A 27,436-nucleotide genomic window follows, 5' to 3' on the forward strand; every position below is an offset into this window, starting at 1 on the left:
TCAACCAATGCCCCTGGTGTTTCTGTGTAAACCAGTTTAAGTGAACTTAGAATGGGTCATTATTTTACATGGACATTTTCCATTATGTATTGTTGTGATCTGCTGCACTGGAACATATTTGTATGTAATTTACAGCAGTTTTTTGTCTTTTTGTTTCTTCCAGATCCCCATGTATCATCACAATGATGGAGTCTATACCTGTGTAAAGCTTTGTCATCTTTAAGCTTCAGGAGACTAATGCATTGACGCTAAAATCATGAGTGCATTGTACGCTCCAGCAGACACCAGCAAGCTCTAATAACTCTCTACACTCTGCCTCTTTTGCTAATTTTCTTATGCTTGCACTCCCCTTAAAGAAAGATAACAATCGGATAACTCTTCCCCCAAGCTTTTGGCGGCGGCTCAGATTTCCTGGAAATTGCATTGAGATCTGGATTCAAGAGACAAAGATTCTATTTTTGGTCCAGGATAGACCAAGAGGCTTTTGAAGAAACGACTGTGCTCAAATTATCATATTTCCCCCTCTTTTACTCTTCCGCTATTCCTCATTTCTTTCCTCCAACTCCCAGAGGCACCAACTGATGGAGAAACGAAGGAGAGAGTCAGGATAAGGACTAGAGTTAGAGCATCAGAGAGTAGGGGAGAAAAATTGCTGATTCGTCAGGAAAATTGGAGTAGGGTTCCTGTGAGGATTCTTTTACCCAGTGAGCTTTATATTTCAGTTCAGTGATAATAATAATTGTTTACATTTAAAACCTTAGCCACAGCAAAGCTAGGCCTTACGTCTGTGGCTCATTAGACCTATAAGGCATAAAATAGAAAAGGAGAAACCTGGGAACTTTGAGCATGACGAGAAGGTTAAGATTCCTGTGTTGGCCTCTGTGGCCTCTGGCTGTCTTCAGCCTGTTCAGCACAGTGAACATGCTGGAATTTGGAGGGGCACCCGGCCAGTGGGCACGCTATGGGCGCTGGGAAGCTGGATCAGTGGGCGAGCTGAGCTTCAGTCTCAAGACCAATATCAGCAAAGCCTTGGTATTGTATCTGGATGATGGCGGCAACTGTGACTTTTTGGAGCTGCTGATTGCAGGTGGGCGCCTCCAGTTACGCTTTGCCATCCACTGCGCGGAGCCAGCCACTTTGCACATGGAGACGAGGGTGAATGATGACCGCTGGCACATGGTCTTGCTCACCCGCAACTTTCGCGAGACCCTCCTCATGGTGGATGGGGAGACAAAGGTTGCTGAGGTCAAGTCCAAAAGAAAGGAGATGGCAGTGGTCAGCGACCTCTTTGTAGGTGGGATCCCACCCGATGTGCGCCTCTCTGCACTGACGTCCAGTACAGTGAAGTACGAGCCACCCTTCCAGGGCTTGATCTCCAATCTCAAGGTTGGGGAGATGCCTCCTACTTTGTTAAATAGCCAGGGCATTCAGAGCGACCTGGAGTACCTCTGCACCAAACAGAACCCATGCTTCAATGGAGGGTTTTGCTCTATTCAGTATGGAGAAGTTCATTGTGACTGCACCCACACCCGCTTCAAGGGGAAGTACTGCAAGGAAGGTAAGGAACCATCATACTATATCTACTTTGCCCTGATTTCATTGCCTTGTTCCTGTAGTAGCTCCCTGTTAGCATGATTCATTTGTAAGTAGGGCTATCATCTGTTAGTTAGATTACACAAACTCACTATTCTATTACCTTACCTCACTATTGCTAGTTCTGAGCTAGTACTAGAGCAGATTCAGATTCAGATCAACTCGCAAACCTTGTCATAACCAAATTCCTTGAAGACTACAGAGCCATGTTATTCTCATGTATAAATATGATTAGTCCAACACATGTGTGGTGATTGTTTTCATTGCTATGCACTGCAAATCCATTCCATAGGATTTGGGTTACTGTGAGCTGTTAACGTTAGTTGAATTAAACACTGCAGAAAGATCCCATTTGCCTTAGATTGAGGCAGTAGGATTTTGGTTTGGTTTTGTTCAACTAGGGTTTAATAGTTGAGCTAAGACCCAGTGGGGGGCTAAGAGAAAGGAGAGTGAAGCACTTTCTAAAAAGGTAATGTAGCCATTTTTCTACTTTAGTCTTCAGTCGTGAAAATAGGTTTCAAGAAATTTCTTTGCTTGCAATATTGAGTTGTTGAAGAAAACTACCTCTTAGGGATTATGTGACTCATACAATAATTTTAGACGTGGCACAGGTGCTACTTTGAATGCGGCTAGGAGTTTTTGAAAACAACACATAACATCAAAGGTGCTGAATATCTAAACCGATTATTTCAAACGCACAACCACAGTGTGCATTTCATTGGCTTTTTCCTACTGTTTTTCATCCCTCTCATTCTTCTTTCTTTCCAAGTCTATTGTCTGCGGTGCACACCCTGCTCTTGCCTTCATTTGCTCTTGGGATGTGCTCCTGTGCTGTCAGCTCATGTCAAACTCCGTTCTGTTTTAAACCTCTGACTCCCTTCTTCACTGAAACATCCCATTTCCATATCTATGGTTTTTTTCCCCTCTCCCTCATGCTCATCCATCTCTCTCTTTCTCTTCGTCCTGCAGCATTTCTTTCGCCCGCCTCCTGCCTTCTCTTCTCAAGGCTATCTGGGTTTTCCATCTCTCTTCACCTCACTGTCTCCCCCCTGTTCACTCCCTTACTCCACTTATCTCTCTTTCACCTTTACCCGCTGTCAGCACTTCGTACTCCTGCCTCTCCTACTCCTGCACTTATCTCCCTCCTCTCTTTCTGTCATCCTGTCTGCATCTCCACACCATGCTTGTGAGTTATCTCCTTGCCTATGCAGCCATCAGAAATTGCTTGCGTTGCCTTGATCATCTGTAACATGGATAAAGGCACATCATTCTATGTATGAACAGTAAAGCACTACATGCTTCATAATAATAAATATACTGATTATCTTCGCAACTCATAATTGTTTAATGCCCAAAAGGTAGAACAACTTTGCTAGAATTTTTAAAGCAATGCTATCAAATAAGCTTTGATAGCATTGCTTTTGATACATCTCAAGCAATAAGTACAAATCTGCATTCAGCAATGCTTCAGATGGAAGCATTTAAGTTGTTTGCATGTAGCAAGTATAGAGCTGTCGACAGCTAGAGAAGCTGGTATTGTTTTGCGTTTTTCTCGAAGAAATCAAATCAAGAAATGTGAAGAAATCAAACAAAAGCAGAATCCTTCCTTCTTTTCTTGTGGATGAGCTATTGCTGTTCAGAAACCTTATATCCCAGCAAATGATCTCACTAGTGGACAGCCAAATACATGTACCATAGGTCTGTCTCCTTTTTTTCTTCCTGTCTCTCTCTCATATTTCACAGTTCTTTTAATTCTTCAAGCCTTTTCTCAGTCTCTCTCTCTGTGTGCTCTGTGTCAGATTGCTGTGTGGTTGCTGGAAGCAGATACTGCTGCCTGGCTCTTGGCTAAATTGAGAGCAGAATACCAATGCAGTGCTACAGTGACTGCAGGAAACATTTGTCCTTTTAAAATGGGGGGAGAGAGGAGAGAGAATGTGTGTATGTAATATAGAAGGAGAAGGAGAGAATGGAGGTGGAGGTTAGGACAAGAGAAACAAAAGAAGAGGAAATTGGAGGGAGCATACTGTCTGATCAACTGTGAGGAATGGAGAGGGAAGGAAGAACCAGAGACAACATGAAGATATTCATTTGCGCTGTGTTAATTTATTTTCTGAGATGTTCTTTGGTTTGAGCAGCGTAAAGTGGGTCATTATGGCTGGCTGCCAGTGCAACGGTGTATTTATTCCTTTTATCTAACACGTGGGTGGCAATGCAAAGGTCTCTGTCTCTCTTTATAGTTGGTTTTAAGACACTTGAGATGTCTGTACTAACAAACCCGTGTCTTGCTGTATTATCTCTGTGGTGAAGGGGCGATGTCAAAAGAAAGCATATTTTTAAAGAGCTGCTGCCTGTTCTGTTGGGAGTGGAAGAGCACATTGATTCATGAAGGTATTTTAATGATGACATGTGACACTTGAAGTATGTTTTTAAGACACCTTGTGAAGACACTAGGACTGAAATGATTCTTTATTGTTTCAGACATTTCAGGCATATTGTTTATAAAGCAATTCTAGCTGAACTTCCTTCAAATATCTTCAAGCATTTTCTACAAAGTTCATTAGAATCTTAAAAGACAAAACCCAAAAGAAGTGGGCGAATTACTAAAACAATGGGCTAATGCCATGTACAGAAAAGATACTACAGGTTACCACATAATTACACTAAATTGCAGGACAAGTGAAAGGTCAAAGGCAGCAAATAGAAAAAGAAGCTATACATAATACATATGTTTCTGCACACTGTAAATACAGTTTGACAATATGCAATGTAACATTAATCTGCATTATTCTGGTTTAAAGATGCCATTCAGAATTATTGCAATGCAGAGAATGAAAATGGCACCTTTGGGTGAACTAGTGAGATGTATCAAACATTAAAACCAACGGCCAAGGTAGGCTTTGTATAAAATGTACTCATTGGTAAAAAGACTGTATTGTATCAAACATTTTATTCTTGGTACAGTTGGGGAACTTCTTAATAGCATTTATACAATGAGGCCATCTCTCTAACCCAACATTAAAAGCAGAAGCACTTTAAGAACCATTCTGTATTGATCAGTTACAGTGGCAAGAAAAGTACTTTTTCTTGACTGATGTTGGCTATTCTGTATGACAGCAGTGGTTTGGTTAAGTAAAATTATGGTTAAGTAAAATCTAGACACTCACTAAAGAACGCAACACTGTGACAACACTATAACATCATTAACATTAAGCTGTACAATGAGAAATAGTGGTTTATTCTGCCGTCTTTCCTGAGCAGCTGTATCTTCATGAATACAAGACTTTGGAAGTGGCAGCCTGTGATGCGCACATTAGAGCAGATTAACAGACAGAATGAATTCAACACAAATAAGTAGCTTTCTAAAACCTGCAGCTGAGATGGAACCGATAAAAGCCAAGTATTTATCCTGATAATATTGTGTTACATATACTGATCAGCAACGTGAGCACCACCTGGTGGTTTCAGTGTTGTGATGGATGGGGCCCAGCGTGAGCCATGTGACCAGTCCGTGGCTACACAGCCACATATGCAGCAAACTGCAATTCACTGTGTGTTCTGAGACCTGTTGATCATCACCAGCATTACAGTTTTCTATGCTGTTATTGCAGTGGCTGATAGAAATTTCCTCAAAATAAGCACATTGAACATGCTTTGACAACTTGTACCATAGTTTAAGGTAAATTATTTAAGCTGTAGTTAGTAGCAAGGTCTAATGTATTACAAAAATAATGTCTTCCAAACCTTTGAAAACCTTTGTAATGATGAATGTCACCCTGAAGTAGAATCAGTACAATGTGAACATTGAATGTGACACTTGAAGTTTTTTAATTTAAGGAGTTGGTGCCATCTCATGTCCCTCAAGCACGCCATTTTTTAAATTTATTTCTTCTTCTTCTTCTTTCCATTGCTCTCTTTGGAGACTGTTTCTGTAGTTGTGTTCATTTTAATACCAGTGATCTCCCTCAGCTGTTTGCACCTTTCATTCCTGTCTGGCAGAGACAGGTTTTAGAATTTTAGTTCATTCACGTTGATATTGTGCAGATGAAGTGGGAGGTTGTTTAGACAAGATGACAGTAACTGACCTCAGATACCAGTAACAAAATTCATATTTTACCTCATACAGCATAAAAACATAAATACTATCCGAAACATTAATATGCTTGATATGTGTACAGGTGTCACATCTTCCTTTCTGTAATCATAGATTCCTTTTCCATTAGCTTGTATTTTGAAGTCATTATGTGCAGGCCTTTCACGATTAAGGATTGTAATTAAGGCCGCTATGTGCCTCTGTGGGCCATTGTTTTTATAATTGATGCTGACCCTGGCTTATTCTCTCATGAACCCCAAACAACAGTGCAGGGCAAGGCAACTACCAGCTCTCAAGTCAGGGTAATTAGAGGTTAAATGAATTTGTAAAAATGACTGCTGTGGTATTAATACATTCAGGGTGCCACAAGAGTGGATTTCCACCTGACTTTGAAGCTATTTGTCAGTTTTGTTTTCTTTTATGGTCTCTAAATTGCCATTGAGCTGATTTGACAGACTCAATCTGTTAGAAATGGTAAATGCATAGTCACCTCATTAGAGTTCAGTCAAAACAAATTAATTCAACCATTGCAACATAAATATTATCCTTACATTTGCATTCAAAATTATTCAATCCCCAATGCAAATTAGTTGTATTGGCAAAACTTGGAAACTTGAAAATGAACAGATCAAACAAGAGCGGTGTAAATAACTCCACCTCAGAAATTGATAGTGTCTTTTTTCTGCCATGTTCAGGCAGTGTAGTCACTGTTCCTTCGTCTTTGAACTTGGGAGCTATGCTTTGAGTGGTCTCTAGGAGCTTTAGCGTCTTCATTATCCTTTTACTAGGCAATGACTTAAGTTTTTTGATTGTTTTTTCGACGTAGCTATATTTTGAACGCCCAGTCATAAACAAACCCCTAGCCAGTTCAAGTATTTGATGTGTTCTAGCTATGAAGACCTTGGTTAGTTGCATCAGGTGTGCTTGAGACAATACTTGATTTGCTACTGGGTTTCACTTAAAGGAGACTCTGTTTAGGGGCTTGAATATTTCTGAGACTGTGGTGATCATTAAAAGTTGAATTTAAAATTTGGAAGAAGACTGGAAATATTAGTTTTGTTGAGTTGTATAAATTGTTTGATATGTTCATCAGAAGGAGCTAAAAGTTTGTATATTTTGCCAGCATACCTAATTTGCAACATTTGTTGAATAATTCTCAGAGTTAACTGGTTTTTCTAATAGTTTCTAGTAAATATTGAACAACAATTCTGCTTGAAATGTCTAACCCTGTTTCTTTATTTTAATTTCATAATTACTGCATAATTACTGGGCGCTAAGAATTGGGAAAAAGCAGTGACCTACACACAGAAACTGCATCAACATATCCTCTATAGACACTGATGGAGGACTGAAGCTACTGCTGCTGCTCTGCTCACATGTTGCTTTGGATTTGCAGTCTTTCAAGACATCGTCTTAGAGCAAGTGGGAAAATGAGCATAATGATTTACTGATAATATTAGCAATTAACCAATGTTTTGTACATTGGTTGTCTTAGGTGGACAATTCAGAAGAGTTCAGAAGTGACTGTTAGTCAGCTGTAGTTTGCAATTGAAAAGAACTCTTCCTAACATTTCATATAGGATAGGATTTACTGTCTGTTATCTGGCACTGGAATACGATTCAGGAAAAAAAAAAGGCTGCCGCAGCTCCCTTTCACCATATAGAGAAGTGTTGAAAAACAGCTGCCTAGCTTATTACTGCTCACTTCTCTACAATTCACTTCCATCATCACTTTTTATTATATGTGTTGGAATATAGCAAAAGACGTGGGTCCCAGAGGGGCCCTGCAGTTAACCAGCCTAGACCCTGCATGTCAGAAAGGCGGACCCTCCATCCTCCCCCTTTAAGCCACGAGCTGTGACCTCGAGTGAGCCTCTAGCTGCAGAGAGAGAGAGAGAGAGAGAGAGAGACGTGTTCAGGGGTCAGGCATCAGCTTCAAACACACTGTCCTTTTTTTATATCCTGTGGAGATACTTCAGCACAGTCTGCCATGAACAGATGCTGTTTTTTCCTGACAAGCTGAGTAATCTGGGTTTATCAGGTGTTGTAATTCATGAATGATGAGGCCTCAACATCAGTCTTAACACCACAAACCCACGGGCTTGGCATTATATATGCCGTAGCTCCGCATTGCCTTTAGATAACACTTCAACATAGTGTTTTATGTTAAATTACATTCAGATAGAAAATGGAGCTCAAAGGTGAGCTGATGTTGAAAATAACTTTACCCTTATTTTGCCTCAGCCTGGAAGACGAAAAAACCCTTTGCATTCATGCAGGTGACATTTTGTACTGCAACTCTACATCGTAATAATGAATATCATATAAACATGTTTTAAACCAATTTTGTTTCATGTCAAATCCCATAATGAAACAGAGGAGTCAATGAAAATGTTGCATACCTTTCAACTCGATTAATGACATTATGCAAATTCCTGTTAATAATAATGTGTTGGCCTTCAGTCCTGTAGCATCCTCTTAGAAAATATGTTTAAAAAAACCTGATACAGTTTTGGTAGTCATTGTATCAGCTTTTCAGTTTTTCAGTCTGAAATTTTTGCTTGATTTGCTTTCAATCCTGAAAGCTTTAGCTGCATGTGTACTGAAAACAGTGCGGCTTTCTGCTTTGATGTAACATAACATTGCGGTAAAGCATTCAAGCAGGTTTCTCCTCAAATCTGACCTAATAGCATGAAATGCAGAATGCAGCAAGAGTCTAGATGACACTAATGATTACGCTTCCTGGAGGCCCAGATGTTTGGAATATGCTATATATGGAACTGTAAATGTTCCAAAATCTGAGCACAGTGAGGTGGGATGTTGAATTTTCAGTGGTACTGTTTTGGGGTAGGATGTTGACAGCAGGGCAAAGAGCAGAGGACACAAAGGAGAGTCATACATCATGGTGATAATTGTGCTATCTCCCCACTGGCAAGCACAAAGGGAGGGGGAGGATGGAGCTTGATAACTGAACTCCCAATTAACTCGTCCTGTATACATAAATAAGTATAGTGCTAATGAGGGGGCAGTACCCTGTTAGGCTGCCCGAAGAGCTTTCACAGATTACCTTATCAGCAAATGTCTGGCTGTGACAACAGAGCATGATGGAATCTAAGCCATGCCTTCTTGCCTTCACCAACCAACTGCTCTGATAAAGTCTAATGAAGCCCTCCAAGCTTCAAGTCTCCACTGAATGTGATTGCTGAGATTTCGTTGGTGTTGTATCAAAGCTGCTGTGTTATACTTTTTTCTGCTGTGTGCTGTTGAGACTTGGTGTTTGCTGAAAAGCTGTTATCTTTCTATCATTATGACTTTTTTTGCATCCAACCTCTAGTTACTCTATAAGCAATTACCTCAATTCCTGTTTGCAGTGGTTGGTACTCTACAGACACAGATGGGAAGACAACAGAAATATGTTAGAAGCCCATTGTTAGAAGTTTCAGTGGTAGTTTTCCCCCTCAAGTCACAGTGCTAATAAAAGTAATTACAGACTCAATTATAGTGTAGTTATCCAAGGAGAAATGCAAGTAAACATCCAGTACTTTGGTAAAACACATCACAATGTGTATACACTGATTTAAAAACTATGAAATACTACAAACAACGTTGTGAATCATATTTAATGAGTATTTAAGACTAAAGGTCCAGAAACAAATTTCTCCTACACAACAAAACCTACTCAACTGTACGTACCTGTTGGATTTTATAATATCTGCACAAGCTTTTTTGCAAGTACTATACTTTTAATCACATTGTTGCTAAAAGGAGACTGAAATTTGTTTGTTGTTAACATCTACACTGTCTCTGCCTAGTCATCTCAGATCACTTTCTCCTCTAACTGATCTGATTTTCCACTCACCCTTTAACCATCACCCACTCAGCCATTTTATTTATTTTTTTTACTTTGTACTGTGCAGTCATGACTTTTTGCTGGTGGTACAATCTCAAGTTCAAAGGACACATGCTCCTGGGCCTCCATTCTCCTGTTGATAGATATCTAGCTTCCTTGGAGTGACAGCCAAGCACTGTTTGAGCATAGGTGCCCAAGATTCCTAAATTACTTTTGTTAAAACTATATTGCATTATATGTTCTTCTCATTCTTTCATCATGCTGTCTTTTTGTTTCTTCATGTGCTGGTTCTACTTCTGTGCTTTTGTGTTTTGAGTAGAGACTAAGGTGACATATTAATCTGCACTCCAAATAACTCATTTGGATCCAGTTTATTTCTCAGCCTTGTGTTTGTTGCATAAAACAACCCAGTAATAACTTTTCTAAATGAGAGACTTCCTTATGTCCCTAATCCCCCAATTCCTCCGCTTTCTTATAATACTTTTTTGCAGCACATGAATACTTGTAAGCAGATCGCTTCTCCTTGGATATTAATGGATTTCTATGTGAGGTTAAGTTGCCTGACTCAATGGAGTCAGTGAGTGTAAAGCACTCTCAAAACTTGTTTGTTTTGACTTGTATGATGTGGTATAAGGGGTGGTTGTAGAAGATGTAGGTGTGGTGGGTGCAATCAAGCGAGTGGCTTCCAGGGACTGTGTCAATCTGATATTTCCAGCCCACCACCTCTTTCACCTTGAAGGGCTCTGCCAGCATGATCGGCCGTCACATGCAATTAAAGCTCGCTCTCTAGCCTTGCTGTCTCTCTACAAGTGGAAAAGTGAACCAGAAGTCTGGCTTGAGCACCCCTGTTGTATGTCACTTGGTATCATCCCTGAGGGGCGGAGCTGTGGTGAAAACAGTAGGCTCAAACCATTTAAAAAGAAAACTATATGTGTGAAATTAACCTTTAGTAAAACCTTTGTAATTTGTATTACCTATTATACAATCTGTTTGTATTCCACTGAGGCTCCACAGTCACTACAGCATCACCATGTAACACGTGTGTAAGAAAATAAACATGAATTCAATAAGTCATAAATGCATTGTAACACACTGGAGTACAACAAGTAAACAAGTCAATAAGAGATTCTCTGATAGCTGGTTTTTAATATGTTGCCTATAGAACATAAGAATCTGACTGTGGTGATGTCTTTGACTGCAGATTTCATATACATAGATTTCTGAGTATTCGGTGCACAGCTTTACACAATTAGACTTGATTCGTTTTCTAAATATCCTCAGAGTCTCCTGACTACGTGTGTATGCTAAGAAGGCAGTTCCCCAGAGGCTGCAGTAACTGGGAAAGATATCAGTCACACCTTTAGACATGCAACCTGATGGCCACTGTAACTAACCTCAGTTAGGCATATTTTTTGTTTTTGAATCTTATGTCTTATTTTACTCAGACAAATATATAAAATATTCTCTGTATCCTAACAGCTGCGCTAACTGAATGTGGTACCAAATGAGTCAGTAAGATTGGTGTTTGGATGCTACGTCATGTCAGCTGGAATCGGTACAGCATTTTGACTCACCGTCTTGCTGTCTTTTTTCAGGCCTTTTACAGTCTAAACTTCAAGGAACCAAACCTAAGACTGGTTTATTGCACCTACATGTGCATGGATATAAAAGAAACTTCTGCTGCTACTGTGTTCTGACAGTGGTGAGTTATACAGCAGAGAAGGCACTGAGGCCTCCTATTGTGTCTTATAACCCGGACTGAGAAACTGTTGATACAGGTGCAAAACAGACCTCGCTACTCAGCATGTACAGAGAGGCCTTGATCACAACATGTCAGAATCTAAATGGCCTTTCGGCTCCACCTAAATGAGCTAAGGTCCCATCACTGGTGATTTTCTGGAGGAACTGGGTGGCATTCATAATTACTTCATAGATCTCCTGTGAGCAGGGCTGGTTCTGTGACATTTATTTATTTATTAAGCCTTCCAAATAGACAGGACCACCTATGGAGTTAATACGGCACCGGCAACACCAAATTACTAGGAAATGAAGGCTGATTGCTGATGTCCCTGCTGCTGTAATGCTGTCACTCAAGTTGCAAGCTGTTTGTGCTTGTGGCTCATCTGAGCTGTGCTGCCTTGCAGCTGAGTGAGACTCGAAAACATCAAGGATAAAGCTTATTCTTTATTTAGTTTGCAATTTAAGTGTTTTATTTTTAAAGAAAGATTCTTCTAGTGAGTTGCAGGGTGACTGGCTGGATACTGTAGTGGTAAGATAAACACCCTCCATGTGGAAGACTGGGGTTTAATTCCTGGCGGTGGCCTTCCTTCTGTAGGGGTCCTTAAGCAACACCTCCTTATGCTTACCCTGCCTGTACATTGTAAGTCGCTTTGGATAAAAGTGCCTACTAAATGTAAATTATTTGATTCCAGATCACAAAAATGAAAACCAATAGTTTTGTATTAAGTTTTCTTTTAGAATACAATAATATCCCTGGTAGTGACAAAATGGTGCAATGCCTTAAGAATGGGTTTACGTCTCTGATGGATTGCCTAGGGTGATATTTGTCAGGAAAAATGGAACAGCTTGAGGGGCACACTGTGAGTGCTGGGGATAAGTACACAGTGAAGCCAGCCTGTAGATGGTGTGTCTGTGTAGAATAGTATTCAGGAGATGTATGTGAGCATTGTGCATCTTTGTTGGTGCAAATCCTCAGAGGTAAGACTTTCAGCATGGCTTCTTTGCTGCCCAGGCAGGTTAACAGATGGTACGGAAATACACCCCCCCCCTCCCGAAAAAAAAACTACAAAGAAGCATACAACAGGATTGTTTCCCCAACGTGTGTGTGAAGACTATTATATGATATATAATATAGAAATATTATATGACATTACTGAACAGCCACAGACCTTAATGACAGTTTTCACTTTCATCAGCATCAATATAATATGATGATATGTGTATAATATGACGTCACGCTAGAAAACAAATCTTATCTTTGGTAGGAATTACTAACATTTTTCACGTTTTTAGAGCCGTCATCACAACATTACACCTTCTCAGCAACAGGACCCAATCACAAATTTCCACCAGCACATTTGCACGTATCCCTGGATGTCACTTCTCACAAAATGAGCAGGGAAGGTCATATCATTACCTCACACACAGCAGCTACAAAAAGTAAATGAACTGGAATCTGGTGGTAGCAAACCTGCAGTCCATTCAATAAAATGAGATGGACATGTTATTTAGAGCTACCTTGACTTATACTTATATGTACACATATATATTTTGTTACTATATACATTTACAAGTTGGCACTCTCTCTCTTTCTTTCCCCACTGTATCAATACAATACCATGTACACTGTACCTCTATCTATACACTGTATATAGAAGATAGTTGCCTATTTTAACTCAGTGACTCAGTGTCATTAACTGACTCTAGCTATTTGGTAGCCAACCTAAAAAAGTATAGAATATATGTATGAGAGGGAGAGATTAAACTCGGTTTGGTTTGTTGAAGATACATTATGTCTGATTATGAGATGTAAAGTGATGGAAGGTCAGTGAACTGTGTGTGGATTCCACTTTATTCAGTTCAACCCTGCTGTGGAGCTGATGCTAACCAACAGCTGTCTGGAGATATTAGGCTGATGTCAATATAAAAGGGAGCGGACTTTCAATTTCTTTCCTGTCTGAGGTCAAAATGATCAATGATCAAAGTGGGTGTCTCTGCATGTTTTAATTTCTCTTGCTCAGCTGTTTTTTAGATGTGTTTACAAATATTTTAACTATTACTTTATGTTTTACATTGATTTTATGTGATATTAATTATGTGTTATTACTTTGACACTATCTGTAACTCTTCCTCCTAATTATTACTTAGACAGACCAGACTTTCTTTTACAGTAAAGATTCAGCTAAGATTTCCTGCACTGATTCTGTTTACCCAGCATGTTGGAGGGTTCATTTTTGACAAGACCTTATTTATTCATATAATTTGTGGTTCAGGAGCAACAGCTTTATTGAATCATCATACTAGTACATTTTTTTTTAAATAGAGTAGCATAAAAGAGGTTAAAGGGCTTTTTGGGTAGGTGTAATGCACTAATTGCTAGTTGTACAATACCTGAGACAGTATGTGCTTGTGATTTTTTCTCCCTGTGCAGGAATCAGATTGAAGGTCATTGCGGATATTGGGAATTCTATGAATTCACTGTAAATGCAGAAAAGATAGTTTTGTGAAAATAGGGTTAATCTTGTTGTGCTAGGAGTTCATGCCAAGTTTATACAATAAGCACAGCTTCTAGTCCCATTTTCTTTGCCAGCTGTTGTCTCTGTATTCCACTAAACCATGCATTTTTAAAATCATATTTACAGCTCAGAATTACAATAAACATAATGCATTCCCCTAATACTTGTTGTTTAGCCTTGATTTCATTCTGGTCCACCATAGCAACAAAGTCATACAAAGTCATCAGTACCAATAGTAAAAATTAGACTGCATAGTTAAATAATGAGCTTATGAATATGGAGGCAAGAGAAGAGAGAGTAAAAAGAGAAGGAATGAAAGAAATCACGATCCCGAAGAGAATTGTTGTGCTCTTCATGTGTCTGATCAAAGCTTAAAATGCTATTACTCTATTGTCACTGGAGCTGTTCTCCCTGGTTTAACTCAACAAGATGCACTGACCTTTTCAGCACTTTCACCACATCAAGTCTATTACATGTCGGCGTGTCACCTGTCCTTTTTTCCCTGTGATAGGTGATAGGCTAATACCAGCTCCCCCGTCTTTATCGTGATGAAAAGGCACGGCAGGCTTCAGTCTAATTTAGTTTCCTGCTGCTCATGGAGCTTCCATAGGCAGAAGACCTGACAGTGACTTCACCTGGAAGCAGTCACCAGGAACGAGTGTTGCTTTAGGATGCAATTGAATACCAATAAATCTGACCCCCTTTATTTCTCGGCAACCACTGAATGGTGGAAGGATGCCAGCTTGTACAGCCCAGAGTGGATTATCTTCCCTGGCGGACTTTTAGCTTTATGATCCTGCATCACGACACAAAGCTTTGGTCAAATATGTTGTGGAAGGGATTGATGGAAGCTGATACTGTAATCCATATAATGCTTAGAACATTTATATTACCTCAGGCATTCTGTATGTCTCTGTTGTACTGCGTGATCAAGGATCTCTGCTCTTTTTTTTTTTTGACTATTCATTGCCACTGGAGGAGATTAGAGGACAGAGGATAGTGACTCAGAACTGTGTCAGCTCTCCTCAGCTCTAGTTTGCCTGCCACTGTACTGCACTGTACCTAGCATAACAAGATGAACCAACTCATCTATCTATTGAAGCTTCTATTCAGCCCAACTTCATGTTTTGTCTTTTCATCTGTACTAATGTTGATCTTGGCTTACATATACACCATCTGCATCTTTCTGTCTCCTGACTGATAAAAACTCAACTACGATGCAAATGCCTCAAATTGGCTTCCATGGTGATTTTGTAAAGGAAGGACAGATGGGAGTGCTGCTAATGACATAGAGGCCATTTTGGTGGGACAGGAGTAAACAAGCAAGATTTGCAAAAAAAATAAGTACATTCCTGTTATACTACATGACAATAAGACAACAGTCTTCAATTCATTCTTATATTTTATTCGCAAACACACATGCATGGAGGGGCAGATGCCCAAATTACCCTCAACCGGACACAGATTCCGCACAAGCTGATGAGCTAGAGATGGATCTGTTTACTCCGTCTGTCTTCACCGAGGTAACTACTGTGATATGGCCTCGTTTGTGGATGATGTGTGTGCAGGTCTGTGTGTGTGTGTGCGTGTGTGTTGCTGTGCACAGGTGGCAGGCAGCAGGGACAGGAGCAGGCCAGTGAACAGGTAGAATACTACTGAGGTGGAAATAACACAGTCTGGACTCCTCTGCTGCTTGGAGAAGCCTGGCGTGAAATGCTTCAGGTAATACTGACCGCACACTGTTGCTCCCACTGTGTGGGACAAAGTCTAGTACAAATGCATCCGTGTGGCTTTCTGTGTCAAGTAACCAGATATTTGCCAACATGAAGGCACAAAAAAAGGTTGTGAGTTGACATCAGTAGGTTGACATTCCTGACCATTGTGTTCAGTGTCTTGTCAAGCAAAGTGCTAAAACTTCTTTTTCCAATATTCATCACAAGGACTGATTTTCTTAAAGAGTGGTCTTAATAGATACAGGTACTCTCGAATATGATCCACACTGTGTAGAATATACACCTGTTCGTTCCGAGAACCATTCGCCTCACCCACCTTCTCAAATGGCTCAGTTCTTGGCAAGCTTCAGGTCACGAAACCGATTCCTGTAGTGAACAAGAGCTAGTGAGATGCACCCATGGTACCCTGTTCTACATTATAAGGACAAACAGTTGCTCACTGGTAGGTAAGAAGTCAGTTGAAAAACCCGTGTTACTATGTGGTAAAAGTTTCAGATTGGTCCAAGCTGCCCAAAAAAGTCCTTATGAGGACAATAAGATATTTCTTATCATATTGCATTTGTGCCCAGGTAACTTCATTGTAGTGTAGATGACATGCATAACTTTGGTGACAGGTAACAAATGAAAGCATGGGTTACTGTTCCCATGCTTTCATTTGTTACCTGTCACCAAAGCCAACACATTGTGCCTGAGAGCCAAGTTGCTGTTTTGCTTGCATCTTAATAGGCAAGTTCTAGAAATCCTGTTTGCTAAATGCAAAAACAGAATTTTCTGAAAGTTCTAGTTGTCTAACGGCCTCAAATGTGGTGATTGCAACAAACACTGGCAGCAGACAGACGAGGGATAGCATAAGTGAGGAAATAAATGCTTCCAAGCTGGTAAAAATAGTAACTTCTAACACCCCATGCTTGAGGGCCTTAGTTGCTGAAACATGTATTATACGCTTGACTCTGTCTGACCTGCATACATGAGTGATCAAGCTTTTTGGAGTGTGAATGTGGCTACGAGAAGGAGGAGGAGAATAAAGGAGACCAGTCAACTCCCTTCTGTTCTGTCTCATCTAAAGCCCTTCTTTTGTTCCCAGGTTTTTGGCAGTGAGCCTCAAGTCCAGTCAACTTTCACTGCAGTGATTTGTCTATGACACATCAGTAGCTCACAAAGCTGCTCAACACTCTGATCTTAAGTGATTGGGGGAAGGGCGGTGAAGTGTGACTGTCAGAGCTAGGTATTCTGTGAGGCCTACCTTTGGTACAAGCTGTCACATTAGAGGCTGTCTCTCTTAGATATCCTACGTCTTCATTCTAATGTCTTCCAGCTGCACATCCCATGGACCCTTCCTGTTTGGTGACACGTTGAGCTGCTGCTCATGTGCAGTAGAAACTGTGGATTTACACACCACCCACAGCTCATACCACTTATAATCTGGTGAACAAGTTTGAAATAATGGCTTGGTACACATCTTCCATGCCATTTCCTCTGTATCATCCAAAGGGGATGATGAATATTTTACTCAGATGAGGGGCAGCGAGGGACTGGAGATGAGGTCAGGGGTTGGTTCTGAACAATAATACATATTCTTAGCAAGAACTGGAGTCTCTCTTATCGTTGAAGGGTTGCCACAGACCAAAACGTATTCATTGGAACTCTTCTGCAATGCTGTGGCCAAGGTGCGCTTCACTCACAGTCTGTGGCTTGGAAACATAATGGGCTCCATTTAGTAATCACATTTGTTTCCTGTGTGCTTTAATGATGCCACAGCAGACAGAGCCCTTGAGAGAGAGAGAGAAGGAACGGGCCAATTGAAATTTCAGGTAAACTTTGCCCATGCAGACCACACTGTATTTTATTTGTATAGATTCAAAGCTTCTTTTTAAGGCAATTTGTGAAACTTGAAAACTGTATATTATTGGACTGTTGCTTGCATGTTTGTTTTTCTCTATCTGTAATCACTGCATCTTTGGGTCAACGTTTATTTCTACTTATTTGCCTCCACATGACTTTGGAATCATTGGAATCATCATCATCATTCAATCTGCTGGAATGCATAATATGTTTTAGTGTCTTATTGATCAAAGGCCTTGATGGATTTCTATTTATAGAGAAGGGAAGTGGTTATCCTAATGGCTGCGGGTGGACGTTTGAGTTGAAAGTGTGGTGTGCAGCACCTTGTGTACTGTATGGTTGTTTGGTCCTTCGTGTGCAAGGGCTGATGGTAAGAAAACAACATGTGATGGGTCCGAGTTACTCATCACTAGAAAGCAGAGCAAATCAAATAAAAGCAACAGTAAACCACAGTCTAGACTGATTCTCATATCCTCCTATTGTTTCATGTGCTCCATCATGTTCAACCATAGCACAAAGCAGTACTCAGAATAATGTTATTTCCTGTATTTTTTTGTTCCCAGTCCTTCACCTTTATGACTAAATCTCAGATATTTACGCCTGGTTATGTTTGTTAATGCACCTGTGGTTTGTCTTGATTGTGGAATGTAAATATTGTTTTAGAGAAGTGCTGTACACATAAAGCTATTATTACTTGGTTTCTTTTCCACCAAACATGAATTATGTAATGCAAAACAGCGCTTGAAGCGGCTCGAGGTAATCTGCATTGAAAAACAATAGACTTTGTAATAGCTTTTCAGTTAAGATCTATCTTTTCTCCTCAACATCTATCTTCCCCGCAATATTGGATTTTCAGCTGTCTCAGAGCCCAAAGCAGAGGCAGCCATCACCCACCTTACCCCCTTATTTTTCTGACATTAAAAGCAATAAGATAATGGAGCTCTCGCGATGCAAAGAGCACGCTAACAAACCTCAGGGCCATCCATGAGGCTACAGAATCATTATTTAGTCGAGGATTAATTCATAGAGAAGAAATGGGACAGAATTTGATAGTATGTGTTTTTTTTTGCCAAACTTTGATGCTTTTGTTTAAGTGCTGTTAACCATCAAAGGTAATTGTATTAGTGTTAAATATTATAGCTTGTACTGTTTTGAGCTTATCTTGTTTAAGATTCTTGTATGAAAGATAAGTCAGGTATGTAATTTTACAAGATGGACAGTATTTGCGACCCTTTATAATCCATCAGTAATGCACACATTTTGTATGCTTCATGCTGTCATAAGCCCCTTTCACACTGCCTCTACAAGGCGGCTTCACAGTGCCAGTATGCGGCCTCGCTATGTTTAGTAAGTAAGGTTTCTCTTCCAGCTTCTCATCACCCACACTGTCCTGCAGGAAACTAAATCGGTGACCATAAAAGTTTATGATCACCTTGTCAACATGCAAAAAACGAAATTGTGCAAAACCAGCAAAAGCATATGACGTTTCATTTCCAGTAATGTTTTGAAGGTGACTTATATCCGACGTGTATGTTATACATCACATTAGACGTCACACTGCTAAAGCCGGGGTGTTGGTTACCTGTGTAAAATGCACCCTAGGCAAAGGTGTCTTTAGGAGGGTGACATCTTTTCACCAATACAGCGTTTCTGTGTAAAAGAGGCTGCGTTCATTCACTTTACAATGACTAAATGAACCATTAAATGATTAAACAATTTAGTGTTGCATTGATGAGTCTAGCTCAAGGTAGTGGTGTAAAGACTCTAAAACACAATTGAGAAACTGAGACTGAAACAGCGCCACAGTCTGTGCCATGTAGTAAGAGGACCTATGACTTGCCTTTGTGCACAGGCTTTACATCAACAAATTAACGTGTCTATACAGAAGGTATAGTGTGATCTTCTCTATAGTGTGATCTTGAAAAGTGTTTTGAACTAAAAGTGGCTCAAAAACTAAGGCGTGAACAGAACTGTGGATTTGCAGAAGTTACACCCTTACTTCAATGCAATGGAGGCTTTACTCCCAAAATGACCCTCGCAGTCTATCCCTGTGCGATGCAAGTTAAAGGCCAATATACTCTGTAACAAAAGACACACTTTATAAGGTTCTTAGGTCACACAAGAAAATAACATTTACAATTACCCCTTTTGATAGGCACTTTGCCAGTTCACTTGAACACTGCAGCCCAAATCCATCGGCCTTGCCTGGCACACTGTAATATACACATTCATTCTGACATTCATCACTTCCTGACTGTCGGGAGCCGCACCGCTGTGGGCTCACTACCATCAACAGCTCTTGCCTGGGAGTGTGGTGGCATTTTTGGAGATCTATGAGGGTGTTTATGAGCAGCTTGAAAAGGGCATTTTGCAGATTTATGGATGACAAGGCTGAATGATCTATGGAAAATAGAGAGGGGGGGAAAAAAGAGTCATTGATGTTGATTGGAAATGGTTTGTTTGGCAGGGTGTTTCTGTGTGTGTTTCAGAGGGGGGTGTCCATCCCTTCCTATCCCATGATTTCGGGGACCTTCTATAGTGCAGTTTGGCAGGGACACGCTGAGATGGAGGGGGGAAGATATAAATGAATAAATAAAAAGGTCACGTCAAACCATTTTCAGAAAAGCTCATTAACTTTTATTTGCTGCAAAAAATGTTTATGTAATTAGAATAACAGAGATTGAGCTAATGAAATTACAATAAACCATGGTGGAGTGGAACCAAAAAATAATCACGTGAAGCTCATGCATGTCTGAGACTTTAATGCACGTTATTGGCAGGTAACCTTTCAAGGAGATAGGGATAGCTCCGAGGTATGTTTCGCAAGGAGTGGGGTTAGCCTGTACGCACATATTCATATGTGTGTAATCTTTGTATTGAGGGCTTGAGGACAGGGTGATACAGTAACAGGGTGCTCTTTTTATAGCTTTTCCGGATTTCATTTATTGGCCCTATCAATGTCTGCTGGTGAAAATGCAGAATGATATATATTCAGCAAATGGCAAGTTAGCGAATTGACTGTCTCCACACTTTGTTTAACAAAAAACAAGCAATCCAAAGCTCTCTTTTGTCATTTATTATCAGTTTTAATAGTGTGGCTGCACACTGGCTCACAGAATACATTCGAGATGCTGCTTCGTGATGCCTCTCCATAATCACACTTTGTGGTGGACATGTTTGGACACCAGCGCTCTGCTCCCATATATTATTCACAGTGGGCAGGTATAGATTTCACTGTGTGCCATTAGCAAGAGGAGCTATAAATGATAAACAATACTTGATGGTTACCTTCGTATGAGATGAGGGTGTAAAGCACTCTGTCAAACGGTAATCAATGACCAGTCATCTCAAACACCTTGAGGGTTTGACCTTCAGAAGGGGATGTCCAATAGTTAGGCCAAAGATGCTACGGGATGAACGCAGTTATACTTGGAAAGAAATGTATACAATTGAAGAATTGGTGAGAAACAACAACATCATTATATGGATAAGATCGTGGGGATTTGCTCTGAAGTTGCATTAACACCGTCTGTGTGTTTGTCCAACACATCACCCTTCTAACCTGCATGATACATGGCTTGGTTCCATAGATACGGGGGAGATTTGTCAGCCTCCCTGTTTATTCACTATGTGTGCTGATAGCCTGGCAGCCTGTTTGTTTGTTTACTCCCTGTCTAGGTCAAAGCATGTGCCCTCACTCTTCTTCTCTGTCTTTCTACTCTCTCGCCAGGCTCCAGAATCGGATTCTCTGAACTTAAACAGAGCCTATTGCTCTGACCTTTTCAGAGAACTATATAATGTCACAGCATTCAATAGTCAAACCCAGTGCACACTGTTGAAAGATGCTGAGCGTTGTCTGCATACAGTTTCATTGCCTGTGTTACACAATAATTATTGATGTAATGAGAATAAGGCTCAGTTAAAAGATGGAGACGGATGGACTATGCTTAAGTTGCTGATTAGGACATGTTTAATTACTATTATGAATGCAATTTAACAGTTGAATATCAGTGTTCCAAAAATATTTTAAACATGTATGTACTGTATGTAATAACACGAATAAAGAAAATTTGGGACAGAGTTACAGGTACTGAGAGAGATTACCCTCAATGATTATTCTGAGATATACCATGTACATGGTTTTGATGTTCTGCTAGACCATGAGGATTTAAAACCTGCACATGAGAACTTTACAAGCTGCTTTTCATTTGTTTTCCTTCATTTTCGTCTGCTGACATATTCAGAAACGTTGAGTTGACCTGAGTCATTTGAAGCCTGAATGTTATGCATCACCACAGAGTACACAACCTTGACTCGCTGTCAATAAGAATGTCTGCATCGCCCCACTCGTCTGAAACATTGCAGAGAGCTCAAGTGGTTTTCTGTCTCGCGGATGCATCATGTAGTGCAAAGGTCATCAAAGTAATAACATGTTGGAACTGAAGCTTACTAACAGCAAAGTTTGTTTTGACAGAAGGAGGTTTAAGTGTAAGCTACAGTAGGTTCGTGTCATACGTTTCGCAGACGTTATACACATGGCTGTATTCAGTGGCGTGCTGCTTCCTGGTATTTATCCGGTATGATCAGCACTCAGCCTTCGTACTAGACTGCTTGATCTCTACAACGTACTTGTCTAAAATAGCTCTATCCATTTTCAGATTCTCATTTGAAATGTGGGTAGAAGGATTATGACAGTGTGCAGTGAAACATAGTTAAACCTAAGCAGACACTCACACGAGCACACACTGAGATAATGTAGGTCAGCACACACTGACATTACCCACATGGATTCGGCACGCTTTCACACACACACACACACACACACACACACACACACACACACACACACTATTGACTTACTGTCATACACCTTGAAAGAAGATAGTTGCTCTGGGCTACCAGTTATTTTCCAAAAACTTCACATATTACTTGCATTGTTTGTTTTGTGAGTGAATATTTTCACATAGACGGCATCATTGTTTAGTTTTTTTTGGCACAGTGGTGAGCTAGATACACATTGGCACCTGGCACAATGGTTGACTAGGTGTTGAAACTGTGAAGCAATCGTTTTGACAATGGTATGCTTTTTTTTTTTTTTTTTCTTGATTTCTAGGGTTTCAAACTCAGTGAGCTAGTCCTTTTTTCTGCACTGTCTACACTTTTTCATGTCCCTGGCAAAGACACAGCATTTTAAGGATGATGGTGCTTGAAAGCTCAGCATTTCATTTTCACACTTTTTCCAACAGCTTTCATGTCTCTTCCTTCAGAGGTGTGCAGCAGATAAATACTGGACTTGATGTAATGCAGCACTTGACATGATCACTTTGAGTCCATGTATTTGACCTTTTCCTAACAACAGTAAGTCGTGTAGTTTGACTTTTAAGATGTTTTTTGTCTGTGCTGGAAGGTGAGTATGTTCAAGCTGAGGGCAGCTGATGAATACGCCAGGTCATTTTAAATGGACTCAGATGTTCTTTAAGTGTAACATGAAAGGAACATGATGTGAGTTATGTAAATTAATTTGACCTTTTCAGTTGGCGAATAACCTGCCTTGACAGAGAGAGGTGACTTGACAACCACATAAAATCTGGCCCGTGGAAGTATATGTTTAGTCCTTAAAGTCAATCATGAAAAGGACATAAAAGAACGTCCATTTGTTAAAAAGGGGAATAAGGCAAATGAAATATGTGTTAATAATACATCAGTTTTTGTCACCTTTACAATTTTTGACTGCGCAAAACCATAATACATTAACATATCATTGATGTGAATCAGTTCAGCATAACATGCTTGAGTGTGACTTCAGGTTGCAAGATATTTTCATCATCTTCAGTTCAGGTTTTCAGCTGTCTCTCAGAAGCAGTAAAACAACCTTCCTGGAAAACTAATAGTACTGCAGTACTAAACCATAAATGGCCAAACCTGGTCCTCAAGGGTCACTGCAGGGAAACAAGCGGGACAGTGGCCCTTGAGGACCAGGATTGACCACCCTATACCCTATACTTATACCTTTTTTATCTACACATTCATGTAGTCTCTACAAACTCTACTTTATCACATGTTGCGGTGATCAACAGCCCTGTATACAAGGTGTAAATGAATTGATGTAGTCGGTGTGTTGCAGAGAAATGGAACTAGTTTATTCTACTGTACACTTTAAAACCGGGAAATCACGCAGGTTTAATATCCACAAGCAAGCAGGCTAACAAGCTCACGTGCTAACAGGATAACAAGCTCTGATTCTGCTGTCAGCATGTTTCAGCTCAGTATCCACATGAAGTGTTGAGGAAGAGCAATTTCATATGAGAGCTAGTACCACATGAAGCATTATATCATTGTGGACCCCTATTCAAAGCACAGCTTTAATGATAATTCTGATTTTAAATGGTAACACTAACTACTGGGAATTTCAACATGGTACCAGTAGCTGTTTCATCCCTATAATGTAAATGTTAAGCAACTCACTGTGTTTATTTATTAGATGCAACTTACTGCTTGGCCGTATCATTTGTCTTATTATCATTTGTCTGTTTGCTGTTGCAGAGGATATAATATTCTCCCAAACCAGAGCAAAATGATAGGTGTTCTCTGCAGCACATTGTTGTGCACATTACACTTGAGCTGTCAGAGCTGTGGAGAAACAAATCAATAGCCCTCTGTTGATACAGAAAGCAAGAAATAAAACAAGGTTTCCTGTTCACCCGTGTTCATGAGGTTTTGTTCTTTCTTCAGCTTTTGCAAACAAAGACAAAAAATATTTTCCCCCCTTTCTGCCTGTTTTGTGTTTAATTCCTGAGCTGTGTACCTTTCTATTTCCGAATCTCTTCGTCCATGTAATCCAGGGTTGTGCTGCTCAGCACCTCAGGGCCACACCGGGCACTTCCAGACAAAGTCACATTAGCTTCTGTTGACCTCGCAGCTGTAATCGGCTCAGGGGGAAGGTGCGGTTTCACGGTGTTTTGCAAGAATCCCTTGCTCAACGTTAATAGTTTTGCAAGCGCGAGGCCGAGAATGAAGATCAGGGATGTGAGTGTTACAACAGCTTACCTGGAGATTAGAGCATCAGCAGTTCGCTCAATGCATCCCTACAGGATTTGACTGCCATTACCCTACCATGGCATTTTTCCCCTCTTCTGTGGTGCTTTGATTTGGAGTGACTTTACTGGGCACTTATCAAAAAGGCAAGGGCCGTGCTGTGGCTCTTCATCTAAGCACATACTTAGAGAGGGTCCTAACAGTTTGAGCTGTTGTCACCATAATTAAAGCATCTTGTGTTACATTAATTAGTCAGTTGGCATCAGATGACATGCTGTGATCACCTATTTCCTTCCTGTTTTGTTCTGTCTGCACTGGCTTTGTTTAGCATCTGCAGGCAGATGCCAGAATCCTGCTCATGCACAATGAGTATCTGTGAGTACGCCATATGCCCATAGATTTAGTTACAGTGTCTCCTGAGTGACGTGTTTCCCTTCATACTGTGCATTGTCTAGAGTGTATTTCAGCGATGGGATGAGAAGGAATAGGAACTGGCAGTCTGTTCCTTTTTCCTCCTAGAAATCCCCAACAATAGCAACTATGTTGTAGGACTAGCTCAATCCTAACTCAATCAAAGATCATCAACAATTGTCACCAAATCAGGCCCTTTAGTCTTTTAGCTTCTCTCTCAATTCATTACAGTTGAATGGGCTTTTATTGGCGCGACCATTTTAACAGGGACTAGGGGAGTATATGGAAGCTTGTAAGGCTGGATCGACGCAGGCAATTTACGAGGGGATCGACAGGCGACTTGAGGCCAAAACCATCACAAAACAAACAGAGCCAGAGAGCGCGAGAGAGAGATTAAGAGATTTGTCAATCCCACCCCAGTGTTCTTCCTTTTTATTGTCCTTCCATTTCTTTTTTGTTCTCAGTTTGTTTGTTTTGCTCTGTTCATCCCCCTTCAATCTTGGATGCTGTTGGTGTTTTTTTTTTTTTGTCCTTTGGATTTTGCTGCCAGTCTTCCCAACAAATTCTAACATGTTCTCCACTGAGACTGAAATTCAAAGTGAATTATCTCATCCTGTGTCTTCCTTTTTTTTTTTCTGAAGTGTTCTGCTGACAGCCGATATACATTTTAAATGCAAAACACTTTTCAAACGCTACTTTGAGTGTTAGTTCCCCCATTCAAACAACTTTCTGTTTCTTCTAGTGCATAAAGAGAACATTTTGAAGAAGAGATAAGAGATACCTAGTGTTTCCCAAAGTGAAGCTCACTGGCAAAATACGGTATCCCCTTAAAATGCCTTTTTCACTCATTTTGTTGTTTTTCAGTTCAGCTGCCTGCTACAGTCATTCCATAATTTTAACCATGTAGAGCTGTTTACATCTACAGGTGTTGCATATCAGAGCAGAAAGGATGAATACATCTTTATTTTCCACACTTAAACCAGGTCTAATCTTTTGATTCACACAACATATGCTAAATGTAACATTTATCTTAAGTCATGTTTTACTTGTTTACATAGGTTTTGAGTGTAATTTAAATGTCTGACATTTAAGGCTGTAAAATAATTCAGTAATAACCTTTGCTGACATTGAGTTGCATTGCTTCATGATCATATGATCTTAGTTTGAATATTCAAATATTTTCATTATTATTCATTATTATTATTTATTATTATTTTCATTAATTCAAAATCAATTCAAATTCAGTTTGATAATAACATGTAAATTGTGAAAATGTTTCTGAAGGATGTATTTGGGCATTTTTGTGTGATATAAAATAGGTTTGTAATGGTTCTGAACCTGAGAGCTATCAGCTTGTTGGAGACATCTCAGACCCCGCTGTTCTGGCACATTGCATTTAGGGACGTTACAGAGTGCAGGCCATCCGTGTTTAGAGAGAAAACAGTCGCTCTTCAATCAGATGTGTAGCTGAAGAGACCGGACGTTTGAGTTAGTATTTGTCAAAGGAAAGACAGGTTCTAATGACAAACACCAGCACTTTTATCCACATAAGTTACCGAAGTTATCAAAGTAATTCCCAGCTACTGTCAATGGAAACACAATTACAGCTGTGTTGGAAGTGTCTCATCTTGACATCAGTAGCTGTCCACATTTGTTCTTCAGAGTAGGCCAGTTATGCACACTACCAGGTTGGCCTGTTGTGTAGCTTTCTATTCAGTGCCCCACCCTTAAACAACAGCCTTCACTCTCATCCTGTTTCCTATTTTACCAAAGAGATAAGCTCTCAGCCAAGATTTCTTGCATCTCATATCTTCCAACTCTGTGCTCCCTCTCCCTCCTCTCTCCCGCTCTTCTCTTTTCCATTATCTCCCCCTCACTCCCGACTCCCCCATCTTCCTAGTTTTGCAAAGATAAGATTTGCTTTCCCCAGTGAGTTCTTGCTGTCGATACTAATGTGCTTCTATCATCGATAAACTGTCAGACCACCTCCTCCCATCCTGCGTAATTCCTCTGACCCTCCTGCAGCAATATTAGAAAAAGCAGTATGACCAACACATGTTCCCCATGACAAAGTTATTAACACAGAGTTTAATGTAGAGAGAGTTTCAGTTTCTAGTGGAAGCTTTTCTTTCATTTTAGTTCATTCTCTAAGTGTGTTTGTAGGAATGCATTTCCACCTTTTTGTTAATAATAAAAACTTCCACCTACATCAATGCAATGTTAGATCACAATAAAACAGCTTTCATCTGTCTTAACCTAACTATATTTGTCATCCCAGTGAACTTGTTTACCCAAATAACCTCTTCACAACATCATCATCAAGTGTATGTATTATTAGCACTGGAAACCCCGGTGAGAGCCAAATCTGGCACCCCAGCACCGGTAGCAGCACCCCATGACAAAGACAGGCTGTCTTTGTCATAGGGGTTGAGACTTGACATGCTGAGCATAGAGGTTGCAATATCACTGTAATGCTCTGACATTAAATGAGAGCAATTGCGTTTACACTATACAGTCTCACAGCAAGAACAAAACCTAAAAACAAAATCTCCAAGTGGTGGCAGCCACACTTACACTTAAAGTCTAATCACTGATGATGGCTCAGAAAGTGGTTTCAAATAGGTGG

General features: G+C 40.2%; 1 protein-coding gene across 1 annotated transcript in view; it reads left to right on the top strand.

Annotated features, from left to right (window-relative positions):
* The first annotated feature begins 846 nt into the window (after positions 1–846).
* The window catches only part of nrxn2b (neurexin 2b), a 493,790-nt gene continuing 467,200 nt past the window's right edge, over positions 847–27,436 (top strand). The window contains exon 1 of the mRNA XM_026352346.1: positions 847–1,558. Within this exon, the coding sequence (XP_026208131.1) occupies positions 847–1,558 (712 nt within the window). The remainder of the gene's footprint in view (positions 1,559–27,436) is intronic.

This window comes from Anabas testudineus, chromosome 18 (assembly GCF_900324465.2).
Source record: "Anabas testudineus chromosome 18, fAnaTes1.2, whole genome shotgun sequence".
NCBI classification, from domain to species: domain Eukaryota; kingdom Metazoa; phylum Chordata; class Actinopteri; order Anabantiformes; family Anabantidae; genus Anabas; species Anabas testudineus.